The 13,801-nt window shown below is 58.4% G+C and overlaps 1 protein-coding gene and 1 long non-coding RNA gene across 2 annotated transcripts in view; one reads left to right on the forward strand and one right to left on the reverse strand.

Annotated features, from left to right (window-relative positions):
- Nucleotides 1-6,179: 6,179 nt before the first annotated feature.
- Nucleotides 6,180-13,801, forward strand: part of SECTM1 (secreted and transmembrane 1) — a 13,084-nt gene continuing 5,462 nt past the window's right edge. The window contains 2 exon segments of the mRNA XM_050763764.1: nt 6,180-6,468; nt 13,132-13,289. Of these exon segments, the coding sequence (XP_050619721.1) occupies nt 13,196-13,289 (94 nt within the window). The 5' untranslated portion in view covers nt 6,180-6,468; nt 13,132-13,195.
- LOC126938968 (uncharacterized) overlaps nt 13,228-13,801 on the reverse strand; it is a 1,557-nt gene continuing 983 nt past the window's right edge. Inside the window, exon 3 of the long non-coding RNA XR_007720265.1 lies at nt 13,228-13,594. This is a non-coding gene — a long non-coding RNA (uncharacterized LOC126938968). The remainder of the gene's footprint in view (nt 13,595-13,801) is intronic.

Raw genomic sequence — 13,801 nt, forward strand, 5'->3', positions numbered from 1 at the left:
ACAGCAGGTTGAAAGCAGAAAAGAAAAGAGAGGACGAGAGAGCACCTGAGAAGACTGTACGTAACTACAGCGCAGGTTCACTGTTGGAGGTCTGAATTTTTCTCACTGTCATTTGCCCACACAAATGGGCTGTCGTATGTAACCAGCTGGAGTCCCTAAGAGGACGACAAAAGCAGGGGCCAGGATGTTGGAAACTGTCTTTCCCTTTTTGGGCTAGATCCCTGGATTGAACAGAAAAATAGCAAAGAAAGGAAAGCGGAGGAGAAAGGTTTGCAGGAGGGAGGCCAGGGAGCCTCCAGCCACTGCATGGTGCAGAGCCAGCACCCCCCCACCCTCAATCATCTCCCAGGGAGAGCCTCAGCACCCCAGACCTGTGCGGTGTTGGACGAATCCCTCCCACCTCCGCAGGTCGCCTGTCAAGGTCAACTGTTTGCAGCCACAGGGAGCTAAGGGTGCTTTTGACCAAGAGGAATAAGGCTTTGGTGGCGGACAGCAGGAGGACATGGGAGGAAGGAGAGAGAGGTCAGGGTGCACACACTCACACGCACAAACCAACAGCTGCGTCCAAACAAATCCCCTTCAAGGGGTTTGGTAGAGTCCCACATCCCTGGCCTCAGTTTCAAACGGCCCCTTGGGCGACTGAGCCCTCACTGAGCAGAGCCCTGAGGGTGCCACAAACACAAACAAATTCAAATGCATCAGATGCCCAACTGGTGTCACTCACAGCCAAGTCTAAACAGAGCAGGGCCCTAGCCACATCCCAGAGAGGCAGAGGGTCCCTGGGTAACTCCGACTAATGCACCCAGTTCCAAAGTTCCCAAGTTCCAAAGTTTATTAACTTCTCCAAAAGTCACTTCCTTTGTGCCAGCAAAGCGTTGAAGGCAGCAGGAAGAGGAAGACAGGACTCCCGGACGAAAGCATCTCAGCGGCTGCAGGGCAGCTCCTCCCGTTCCAGCCACAGGCTCAGCGGCCACGAGCAGCTGGAACTCACAGGTGAACCGACGCCCTGTCCAACAGAAACCAGATGGGCGGGCTTGGGCCCCCCAAAGCACACAAGTTCCCCACATGGGCCACCAAAATTATAACCAAACACAAGTTCCGTTCCTCACCACTTGCAGAGTCCAGTGATCAAGAGGGAGGCCTGGTGGAAAGAAAGTGACTTTATTTATTTATTATTCTTATTTTTTGTTGTTGTTGTTGTTGTTGGGACGGAGTCTCGCTCCGTCGCCCAGGCTGGAGCGCAGTGGCCGGATCTCAGCTCACTGCAAGCTCCGCCTCCTGAGTTTACGCCATTCTCCTGCCTCAGCCTCCCGAGTAGCTGGGACTACAGGCGCTCGCCACCTCGCCCGGCTAGTTTTTTGGATTTTTTAGTAGAGACGAGGTTTCACCGGCTTAGCCAGGATGGTCTCGATCTCCTGACCTCGTGATCCGCCTGTCTCGGCCTCCCAAAGTGCTGGGATTACAGGTGTGAGCCACCGCGCCCGGCCGAAAGTGACTTTATTAACCAAAACTAGTCATGGGCAAGGGGCCGCACTCCCGTTCAAAACAACCACTTCAAATTCCTAGGGAGAAGGCAGGGGCTTGTAAAGGGCAAGCTGGCGTGGGAGGCAGGTGCTGTACTGGGTACAAGGTCTGTGTGTCTGTCCGCAGTGGCCATCTTGGGTCCCAGTCCACCTGGAGTGCGGACTGGGGTCATCTGATTAATGACTGGGTGGCTGACTTGCTGCCTGGGGGAAATCTCTGGAATTTTGCCACTGAGTTTCCAGGGTTGGTCTGTCTATTTCAAGATTAGGCCCTGGAACTTTTTTGAGACGGAGTCTCGCCCTGTTGCCCAGGCTGGAGTGCAGTGGCACAGTCACAGCTCACTGCAGCCTCCTGGGTTGAAGTGATTCTCCTGCCTCAGTCTTCTGAGTAGCTGGGATTACAGGCGTGCACCACCATGCCTGGCTAATTTTTGTATTTTTAGTAGAGATGGGGTTTTACCATGTTGGCCAGGCTGGTCTCGAACTCCTGATTTCAAGTGATCTGCCCTCCTTGGCCTCCCAAAGTGCTGGGATTACAGATGTGAGCCACCGTGCCTGGCCTTTTTGTTTTTGTTTTTGTTTTTCTTTTCTTTTCTTTTCTTTTCTTTTTTTTTTTGGAGCAGAGGAAAACTTACAGGACTCACAAAGAACTGAAATGTTCACGAATGTCAAGCAAAACAAGAGTTGACTAAATGGACGGCACTCAGACAGCACCTTTTTGACTTTTGCTTGGAATATTGCTGATCCTTGTCTTGTTTTTCAGAGTCAAGGAAACTTGAACTATTCACGGCCTTTAATAATTGAGCAGAGCAAACTCCCGTGAACGAAATTTGGAGCATGTTTGTTTCTCTGCCGGGTTCCTCTAGAATTTGGAAACTATCTGTGAGTACTCTGATGGCAATACAGTTGTTTGCATCAGTGCAATAAGAATCCATTTTTCTTTTTAACAGGATGCAGTTGGAGAAACTGACTATTTTATCAAGGCTTTGACTGGAAGGGTATTGACTGCAAACCCTTCAAGGACTCAGTCGTGACTTGCAGAGCCGATAAAAGCCCCATGGTGGGAACTGGCCTCATACCTGTCTACACAGACCCTGTCCAGGGTTCCTAACCTGTGGTCAGTAAAGAATGTCACTTTCTAACGCATCCAGGAGCTCCAAGTTTATGGTGGGACCTTAAGAGAAAAGGATTCCCCAACTCTCAGGTGTTTGAGGGTCCAAACCCATGTCTGGGCTTGACTCAAAGTGGTCTTATCTGAGATTCCTTGTGGAACAGAGTCCATCAAAGCCAGTCCAAAAGACCTATGTGGAAATAATTATTTTTGCTGCACTTCATGCAAATAATCAGGCCACGTACAAGACTAAAGTTTAGGCTGGGCGTGGTGGCTCACGCCTGTAATCCCAGCACTTTGGGAGGCCAAGGCGGGCAGATCACAAGGTCAGGAGATCGAGACCATCCTGGCTAACACGGTGAAACCCCGTCTCTACTAAAAAAATACAAAAAATTAGCCGGGAGTGGTGGCAGGCGCCTGTAGTCCCAGCTACTCGGGAGGCTGAGGCAGGAGAATGGTGTGAAGCTGGGAGGTGGAGCTTGCAGTGAACTGAGATCACACCACTGCACTCCAGCCTGGGCGGCAGAGAGAGACTCTGTCTCAAAAAAAAAAAAAAAAAAAAAAAAAAAAAAGACTAAAGTTTATTCTACAAACAACATGGTCCTATCATAATTTGTTTTTACCAAAAATGAGGACTGGAGAGAGAAATTGTGTCCCAAAACTTATTTGCCATTAAATCCTAGTCTCATGAATTGTTTTTCAGCTTTTCGCTGACATTTTAGACCAACCCTGCTTATTCCCGTGAACCAAGTGGTGCTCTCCTGCAGCTTGGAAGAAACAGAAAGGGATGGGTAATGTAAAAACCGGGATCAGTATGCTAGTTCCGGGTAATTCTCCTGCAAATTCTGCCAGGTAAGGAAAGTGAGTAGGGTACCCATAACCCAGGGGTTTCTCTGTTTGGAAAAATAAAACCAAAGAACTTCGGGGCTGGGCACGGTGGCTCATGCCTGTAATCCCAGCACTTTGGGAGGCCAAGGCGGGTGGATCACAAGGTCAGGAAATCGAGACCATCCTGGCTAACATGGTAAAACCCTGTCTGTACTAAAAATACAAAAATATTAGCCAGGTATGGTGGCGGGTGCCTGTAGTCCCAACTACTCGGGTGGCTGAGGTAGGAGAAACGCTTAAACTAGGGAGGCAGAGGTTGCAGTGAGCACTATTGCACTCCAGCCTGGGCGACAGAGCAAGACTCCGTCTCAAAAAAAAAGAAAAGCAAATGCTCCAGGACCTTGGGGATTTTAATTATATGCTGCTGAATAATTTGGAGAGTTAAATAGGAAATCACAACCAAAATCTACAAATTCCTAGAACAGAAAGGAAATGAAACTCCACATGTCACCTGGCGCAGCAGAGGCTGTGATTCAAGGCCAGGCCAAGGGTGAAGGAATGAGCCACGTACCTACCCTAAGATGCCTGATCCCAGCATTGTATAGAAATGGAAAGATATGGCCCAGCACGGTGGCTCATGCCTGTAATCCCAGCACTTTGGGAGGCCAAGATGGGTGGATCGTGAGGTCAGGAGATCGAGACCATCCTGGCTAACACAGTGAAACCCCATCTCTACTTAAAATACAGAACAATTAGCCAGGTGTGGTGGCGGGTGCCTGTAGTCCCAGCTACTCAGGAGGCTGAGGCAGGAGAATGGCGTGAACCTGGGAGGCAGAGCTTGCAGTGAGCCGAGATCACGCCACTGCACTCCAGCCTGGTGACACAGCGAGACTCTGTCTCAAAAACAAAAAAAAAAAAAAAAAAAGAAGGAAAGATACTGCCCAGACGTAGTGGCTCACACCTGTAACCCCAGCACTTTGGGAGGCCAAGGCAGGTGGATCACCTGAGGTCAGGAGTTCAAGACCAGCCTGGCCAACATGGTGAAACCCCATTTCTACTAAAACTACAAATATTAGCTGGGCGTGGTGACACATGCCTGCAATCCCAACTACTCAGAAGGCTGAGGCGGGAGAATCAGTTGAACCCAGGAGTTGGAGGTTGCAGTGGTCGAGATCACAGCACTGCACTCCAGTCTGGGCAATAGAGCGAGACTCTGTCTAAAAAAAAAAAAGAAATAAAGAAACATGAGTGGATGACTGTGCTGTTTGTATGGACCAGGAGAACTTCTGGAAGGATAAGTGAGGCAGTGTCTATAACTCAGCCCTGGGAATTGAAGCCAGGGTGGGGAGGAAAAGGCAACAGTTGGTTTTATTCTATTTTGTTTCTGTGCCTGTATTACTTCTAAAGTAAACAAAATACACAAACTAGTTTCACTTTCACAACATGATTGCTTTATCAGGATATGCGTTTTCCTCCAACTCCCAAAGGTGTCCCATCACGGGACAAAAGTCTGCCAGCCTTCAGCTGCCCTCCAGGGCCTCACGGTGCAGGTGCTCCTACCTAAGCAGCCGGAACCCCCGCCCCAAGGAACTAGAGCCCCCTTTGAGTTGAGAGACCCTAGTGGGCAGGAAAAGAGGAGAAGGAAGCTGTGGCTGCCGGGGCGTGTGGCCTCGGAGACAAGCCCCTCTGTGCAGAGGACGTGGGTAGGTGGGATTTCAGCCCCTTCTCCAGCATCTCACTGGCAGCCAGGGTGGCTGGGGGTTCCCCGAGGGCGGGAGCTGGGGAATCTGACCTCTGTGCCCCGGCCATGGTGCCATCTTGCTGGGAGGATGACAGGCTGTGTTTCACCTGCCAATTTGGCGACAGTTTCTCTTTTGAACATCCTGGGGGACTCTGTTGGGTGCTATCCACCCCTGGGCCCTGGGTCTGACGGCCGAGCTGCAGGCCCCAAGGTTCAGCGTCCAGTCTGGCCCTGCTCTGTCCATTCCCCAGATTTGAGGGTTTCACAGAATTTGGTTCTGCTCCTTCCTCTCTTCCATGAAACTGGGGGCATTGCCCACACCCCGGTGTCCCCCACCATCTGCCGGGTGGGGACTTGCCCACTTACGTGACTGCAGCCTGTGGGGCCTCCTCCTAGTGTCCCGAAGATACCACTTCATCCTTGACCCCGCCCGCACCTGCCCGCGTGCCCCTTTGGGTTCTAGTGGAGGATGTGGCCCGCCTGCCACCCCGCCATGCACCGGGTCCTCCAGGCCTCCTCGACCCACCTTCAACCCACCTGGGGTGTCTGTGCGTTCCCAGCCCAGATGCATCTTGGAGCCTTCCACCCGCACCCCATCTCCTGCCCCAACAGGCTGGGCCCCTCCTCCTGGACTGGCCAGGCCAGCACCTCCGCAGGGGCCTCAGGACGCCCGAAGGCCCGGGCCGCAGGTGCAGGACCCTCTGCGCGGGAGCTGGGGGATCGCTCCTCTGCTCCGCGCGCTTTTGTGAAAGGGCCTCTGACCCTCCCGCTGCCCCGCTCGCTCTGCCCGCGCACCCCGGCCATCTGGGGGCCGCCCCCGCTCTCCGCTCCCCGCTCCCCGCTCCCCGCAGCCCCGCAGCGGCCCCCTCGACCCGCCCAGCTCGCCCCGTGCACAGACTCGCGGCAGCTGCGAGCGGAGCCAACCTGCCCCGTGGGGAACGCGCGCCGCGCGCGAGCTGGACCCGCCAGACGCGAACTCTCCTGGAAACACGCCCCTGGCAGTTTTCCCGCTGCCTTTAGCGTGAACCGCGGGTGCGGCGCCTCGCGTGAAAACAGCAAATTCCCTGTCACGCTTGCTGCGAACGCGGGGTGTTCCCGAAACTCGGCGGCTTCCCGTAAACCCCGCTCCTTCCTCATCGGGGGGTGGGTCCGGCGCGGGTCCGCCGCCTCCTCCCCGGCCCCTCCCTCCCGTCTGTTTCATTTTCCTGGGGCTCCGGGGCCCGGAGAAGCTGCATCCCGGAGGAGCGCGTCCCGCAGCGGACCCGGTGAGGCGCGGAGAGGGACGGGCGGGGGAACCAGAGGGGCGGGCGCGGAGTGGGCTCGGTGCTGGGAACTTGGTGCTGGGTGCCCCGGGGTGAGGACTCGGTGCTGGGGACTCGGTGCTGGGGGCTCGGTGCTGGGAACTTGGTGCTGGGTGCCCCGGGGTGAGGACTCGGTGCTGAGAACTCGGTGCTGGGGGCTCGGTGCTGAGGACTCGGTGCTGGGGGCTCGGTGCTGGGGGCTCGGTGCTGAGAACTCGGTGCTGGGGGCTCGGTGCTGGGCGCTCTGTGTTAGGGCCTCTCGGTGCACCGGGGTCGCCGGTCCGCGCAGGGATGGGGACTCTGGGGCTGCAGCGCCTCTGCCTCGGGGACCGTCACCCCCCGCCGGCCCTGAGCGCGAGTCGCCGGCCAGGCGGGCGGGGGCGCAGCGGGCGCGCTCCGGGAGGGGCGGGAACCAGCTACAGGCCGTGTGGGGACCCGCGTCTCTGCCCTGCGCCCCGGGCTCGATTCTTGAAGGGACAGAGGCGGCGTCTCGGACCCGGGGCTCCCCTAAGTCCAGTGGGTCGGAGCCCCCTCCGCCTTTCCTGGTCCTCGGCCTCAGCCGGGGTTCCCTGCGCCGTCGCTGCGACCAAGTTGTGAGCAAAACGCACTTGCTCACACGAGTGCACACGAGCTGGTGGACACACGCACGCATGAGCACACGCAGGCACGCGTGGACTGTTGCACACTCCACAGCCACAGCTTCGTGTGCGCTCACAGCAAACCCATAAAACAGGAACCGTGAGGCTTCCCCTCACCCAGGCAGGCCCTCAGCTGCCCCTTCTGGCGCTGGTTTTGCTGACTCAGCAGTAACGTCCACATTCAGTTCCTTGCCCACTACTGGTCATTCACCTGCAGCTTGAGAAGCACGTTTTCTGCCCGTCGTCGGCAGAGGATCCTCGGCTTCTGGGAGGCCCAGGGTGACTGGCTGCGGGGGCCAGGGCAGGAGGCCTGTCTCCAGCAGGGCGGGGGGGTGGTGGCAGGGCCTCTCCAGGGGGCCGCTGCTGAGCCCAGAGCAGGAGGACAGGAGGCCACCAACAGAGGGGACAGGTGAGCAAATGCTGAGGAGGAAGGGTTAGCCTGATCTAGCCCCCAGGCCTGAGGGGACTTTGCTGACCACCTGGGGTCCCCTCTGGGCCGCTCCAGCAGAGACCAGGGCAGAGACGTCCACACCGTGGGCCTGGGTGGGCTTCATGGCCTCCGCGAGCTGCAGCTGTCTTCTGAGAGGTGTTGGTGAGCTCATTCTCTGTAGAGATGTGGGGTCACCTGTGTTCCCCGAGCCCCTGCAGCAGCTGGGAAAGCACTGTCAGCCACCCCTCAGGTGCTGTGGGGGTAGAGAGTCCACTGACCACACAGGAGGACCCCAGTGAACCCAGCCCGAGGGGACCTGAGCTTCCACACACCCAGCACCTGTGGGAGCCGGGACAGGCAGGTGCCCGGAGCACCAAGGAGTGGGAATAGGCGCGCACAGGCTTGCTGGGTGGTGCATGAACTTTCCTAGGCGTGTCACTGGGAACGGCTCCAAGCCTGTGCGTCAATCCTGGTCTGGGAGCATTCAGACCCTACTGTGTCTGGTGCCAGCTCCTCAGATGCCGACCCCTGTTTCCGTGGTTTGGGAGAAATCTGATTGCTGCCCCATCTTTTCCCAGTCCAGAAGTTTGTTTTTTGTTTTTGTTTTGTTTGTTTGTTTTTTGAGACAGAGTTTCGCTCTTGTTACCCAGGCTGGAGTGCAGTGGCACGATCTCAGCTCACCACAACTTCCACCTCCCGGGTTCAAGCAATTCTCCTGCCTCAGCCTCCCAAGTAGCTGGGATTACAGGCACACACCACCCGGCCTGGCTAATTTTTTTGTATTTTTAGTGGAGACTTGGTTTCACCATGTTGTCCAGGCTGGTCTCAAACTCCCAACCTCAGGTGATCCACCTGCCTCAGTCTCCCAAAGTGCTGGGATTACAAGCATGAGCCACCGCACCCAGCCCACTCTGGAAGTTTTGAGGCTCCGTGCGCCTGGTCTCCCTGAGCCTGGTCTCCTTGTACCATAAACGGAGCTGCTGGGCCGGTCACCGCCCACCTGGCCACTTTCCCGGTGGCTGCACCCTGCCGCTTGCACTGTCTCTGATTTTTAGCCACTGCACGGTTTTCAACTCGAGCCCACGCCTCTGGTCAGGAGGATGGCAGGAGAGGGCTCAGGCAGACAGGGGCAGAGTGACTGGGCTGACACAGGATACCCAGCAACATCTGAGTTTGAGATCATTAATCGTGTTTTAATATAAGTGTGTCCCAAGTGTCCCACGGGACAAGCTTTTACCAGGACATCGTTGATTGTTTATCTGAGACTCAGATGTGACCAGAAGTGCAGGTACACTGATGCCTGATGACCTGAGAGGGGCCTGTGTCGCCTGGTGCGTTTTCTTCTAATAAACGGAGCAAATTCCCTGCAGCAACCCAATGTCCCTGACACCTGCTGCCCAGACAGAGCTGGGGCCACACACAGTCCGCAGCCTAAAGCCTCAGAGTAGAGCCAGATTGCCACTCTCCATCCTGTCTCCCCTCAGCTCCCTTCCCCCTGAGCCCTTCAAAGTCATTCTCAAGCCAAAGACAGGGGTCTTCCAGGCCTGGGGCTCCCCTCCACGGCTGACTCATTCCACACCTTTCCCACCACATGCCGGGTGTGGACTGATGGGGAGGGCACCATCACCTGCTCCTAGTACCCTCCAGCCCAGCCCTTGCTCCCTTTCACCCCTGGCTGGGCAAGGGTCAGGGCCGCCAACATCGGAGGGCACTCAGTGGGGAGCTGGTGAAGGTGCTGGGAGGAAGGGAGGATCGGGGAGAGGCAGTGAGAGGATCCACGTGTGAGAAGCAGCAGCCACCACCACAGTTGGGCAGAAGGGACCGCGGGGAGGCAGCATCTCCAGAATGGTGCAGTCCAGGCTGCCAGGGGCTGAGAGGGGTCCCTGGAGGGGATGAGGCCAGAAAGAGGGACAGTGCCAGCTTCTCACTCCCACCCCCCTCTCCCCAACGAGGGCAGCCCAGGACCCTGGGTCTTCGGGAAGCAATCGGGCAGGAAGGCTGGGAGATGGAGCTGCAGGGTCCACCCGCGGCGGCAGAGGCATCTAGGAGCCGCTGTAGCCCCTGAGAGCAGAGATTCCACTGCACTGCTGGCCCCATGGAACACAGAGCGGACAGACTTGGGACACTCAGGGCAGAGGGGAGGCAGATGCAGCCACTGCCAGGCGGGAGGAGCTTGGCATGAAGCCAGGTGCATGCAACTGGCCCTCGGGGGCCTTCAGGACCCAGCTGCTGAGGTCTGGTTCACGGTGCAGCTCTTTGCTGAGTCAGGGCTGACTCAGGACACAGGCAGGTGGCAGAGCTAGCACCTGGGTGGGCAGGTGGGGTGGATGCAGCACCCTCAGGGCTCTGGGGATCTGTGACCTTTGGCTGTGTGCCCAGAGTTCCCCCCTTAACACAGTGGCAGGGCAGTCCCTGGAAGCGTTTATGAAACAGACTCAGATGGCCTCGGGCTCTAGGTGAGGGCAGGACCCCCCAGAGCAGCCTGGGGAGAACAGCAGGGCACCCCTCCCGGACACAGTCGGTGGGTGGTGCGGAGAGCAGTGGGAGAGCCCCCAGCAGCCCCGACCCTCCCTGCTGTCCATCTGCATGGCTCCAAGGTGGGCGTGCTGAGCTGGCATCATGGAGCGTGGGGTGAGGGGAGCCGGACCCAGGCCCAACTGCGGTCTCCTTGTGTGAATCTCACCTCCATGCGGGGGTCTCCAGGTGGCCTGGGTCTCCCACTGCATTGGGGATGGGGGTTCTGTGGTCGGCTACCAGTCCCCAAAGATGTCATGTCCTCATCCCAGAACCTGACATGGCAAAGGGACTGTGCAGATGGGATGAAGTCTCGGGTGCTGAGCTGGGGCGTGTGTCCTGGGTCACCCAGGGGGGCCCTTGATGCCATCACAGGGTCTCCAGGAGAGGGAGGGAGGAGGGGGAGTCAGGGAGACAAGGAAAGCAGCTGGGGGGCGGTGGTGGGGAGGTGGCAGAGGGGCCGTGAGCCGAGGGATGCGGATGCCTCTGGGCGCTGGAGACGGAGAGGGACGGATTCCGCCTGGAGCCTCCAGAAGGGACCACCCTGGCCCACCCCTTGATTTTAGCCCAGAGAGACCCCATCGGGCTTCCAGCTAATCCAGAACGCTAGATGCATGATGGGAGATGGGGCCCTAGCCTGTCTTCAAGCCCATCTGAGCAGCCCTGAGGGGTCACAGCAGGAAAGCGGGTGTTAGTGAGAGGCCACAAAAGGTCTCGGGATGGGTTCCCTCCCCTCGAACCCAGGCCCGGCAGGGTGGGATGGGGTGTCCGACAGAAGGGACGGGACTCATCCTGAGCGCGGTAGCTGCCTGGAGTGGGGAACCCAGACCTCGGGACACGGCACCCCCACCCTGCACCAACGTGGGACCATGCCCGAGCCTCAGCAGCACCTCAGGGTTGGTGACGTGCCCACCTGCAGGGACGTGTCCCCACACCTGCCCTCCGCGGCTGGCAGGGGTTTCCGCGTGGAGGCAGGACCACGGTGAGAGTGTGGGAATGACCGGGCGGCTGCCTGTGGCTGTGCAGGGCCCAGAGATGACTAGAGGGAGGCTCAGAGGGGGCTGGGACACTTGGGGCAATGGGACGAGAAGGCCGGAGCCCATCTGCAAGCCCGGTCCTCAGCAGGCCCAGACTCCAGCCTCTGGGAGGACCCCTGGTAACATGGGGTTCCCGGGGTTGGTGACATGTCCTGCTGTGACACTTTCTGGCGGTTTGTTTGTTTGGAGAAACGCACATCTACAAAACTACAGACATCTATAAATAGCTCGTCTGAAGGTCGCTTTACACAACTCCCTCATGGGAGTTCCCTGCTCGCTGGTGTGTGGGGTGCACTGGGAGCTGGGAGAGGCAGGGCTGGAGTCACCGCCCTACCTAGGGACTTTTCCCAGCAGAGGTGCAGGGACCCGAGCGGCAGGGCAGCCTGGCCAGGAACCCTTGCCCCAGCCTCCTTCGAAGGCGGTGTTCTCTTGGCTGAAGGGAAAGTCCTGCCAGGGCTCCTGCCGGGCCTCGCCCTCTGCCCTACCTGGAACAGACCCAGGCCGCCTCCCCTCATTTTCCCTTCCCTCGTGCCTTTCAAAGTCCAGCAGGGTTGTCAGCAGGTTCATGCAAAAGCACGTCACCTGGTCCAGGTGAGGGCCTGACCTTTGACCAGCACGGGCATCGGCCCAGACCCCACCAGAGGGACTGATAGAGTTAGGGTTAGGGCACTTTCCTGTGCAAAGCTGAGCTAGCTCCTGCGTGGGGGCAGGTGGGGCTTTGTGGAGCGTCCACACAGGGACCCTCATCCCCCAGCTGCTCTCAGGGGACCCAGATCCACATGTATCCAGCACCCACTGTATGCAGGGCCTGAGTGGGGCCCCGTGGGAAGCACAGAAGCTGGGACCTCGCTGGGGCCCTTGAGAGGCTCATCCCTGCCTCTCTGACCCTGCCCCGGCACTATGTGTGTGTGCACTGCAGCCGCCTCTGCCTGGCGGGAGAGGAGACACACAGCTGGGGGCTCCCAGCCTTTGCAGGCCCAAGGCAAGATAGCAAAAGGAGGCTCGCCTGCTGGAAGCTGCCCAGCAGCCTGCCTTGCCAGTGAGAGCAGCAGAGGTAAAGCTGACTTGTGTGTTAGGAACGCACAGAGGTGTAAACGATGGGTTCGAAAGGAACACAACTGAGGGTTGCCCCGGGAGGGGGTCCGGTAGAGGGGCTGGGGGTGGGGGGCCCATGGACGGGCAGGGGGGACCGGTAGATGGGCTGGGGGGGTGCTGACTACAGGCTGTGGTCAGCGCTGGGCTTGGCTGGGGGAGGCGGACGGTGGGTGCTGCTCATGTGAGGGTCTGTGTGAGTGACTGGACGTCTGGACAGCATCACAGAGGAGGCAGACACCCGAGGATTGTAATGACGAAGCTCTGTGCCCTGGGTGTGCAGTGATATCACACACGTGCTCCTAAGTAGACGGATAAGCAGACGGAGGAGCATTGGTGAGGGGCTGGGGTTGTGCCCTGGGCGTGCAGCGATATCACACACGTGCTCCTAAGTAGACGGATAAGTAGACGGAGGAGCATTGGTGAGGGGCTGGGGTTGTGCCCTGGGCGTGCAGCCATATCACACACATGCTCCAAAGTAGACGGAGAATCGGTTTTGTGCTTCGCGTTGGTGAGGGGCTGGGGCGGGAAGCTGGTCTTCGTACAGTGTCAGGTAGACACGGCTACCAAAGCTTCCACCTGTCCTGACCCATTTCTACAGGAAACACCCTCAGACAGTCATGAGTAATTTATTGTAAAACAAAAGGGCTGACCCACAAGTCAGATGTCCCGCCGTGCTTCGGGCACTCTGTCTCCTGCCCCCACGTGTCTTCTTTGTTTCGCGCAGCCGGCATCGCACGCCCTCTACAGTCACAGGGAAGGGAAGGAGGGTGGAGGCTCTGGCATCCCAGGCACAGCCACTCAGGAAAGAGCGTGGGGACCCCCAGCCTCCCAGCCCCCGCCAGGCGACAGCCACTACCACTGTCCCCTCTGGCAGCCACAGGGGGCTCTGACCCACAGGCTTTCCTTCCTCCAGGGAGTGTCCCGAGAGCCAGTGACAAGGACCAGGGGCCCCTGAGGCTGCTGAAGTCCCGCCAGCCATGCAGACCTGGCCCCTGGTGTTCCCCGGCCCCGTTTCCTGGCCCTTTGGGGCCCTCCTGCTCCTGGCTGCCTCCTTGAGTGCTCAGAATGAAGGTAGGTCTCAGGGTCCTGCCTCTCTGCTGGGGAAAGGGGAGCCCGGTGGGGGCGTGGCAGGGGTGGGAGGGGTGGACTGAGGTTGGGTCCAGACGCCACCAGGCCCCCAATAATGACTGACTCTGCAGACCCAAGGCCCGACCACGCGGAGCTGGTCCAGGCGGTGGTGAGCCGGCCGTGTCCCGCCATGGATGGAGGGCAGTGGTGGGCCGGCCGTGTCCCACCATGGATGGAGGCAGTGGTGGGTGGGCCGTGTCTTGCCATGGATGACGGGCAGCGGTGGCCGCTGTGGTAACTGGTGGTCACTGTCAGACCAATTGTGGGGAAGGACCAAGATCACGACCAGTTTCTAAGCGAGAGGGTCTGGGTCAGTTATGACCTGTGCTGTGGCTGGGAAACGGACAGCAGCCCTGGCCTGGGGGTTCCTTAGGCGTATCTCAGGCCTGCCAGGAGTGGATCGGCATTTGAACAAGGTCCCCCAGTGAGATCCTTCCCAGCTCTCTAGACCCCCA

This window comes from Macaca thibetana, chromosome 16, assembly GCF_024542745.1.
Source record: "Macaca thibetana thibetana isolate TM-01 chromosome 16, ASM2454274v1, whole genome shotgun sequence".
Classification (NCBI taxonomy): domain Eukaryota; kingdom Metazoa; phylum Chordata; class Mammalia; order Primates; family Cercopithecidae; genus Macaca; species Macaca thibetana.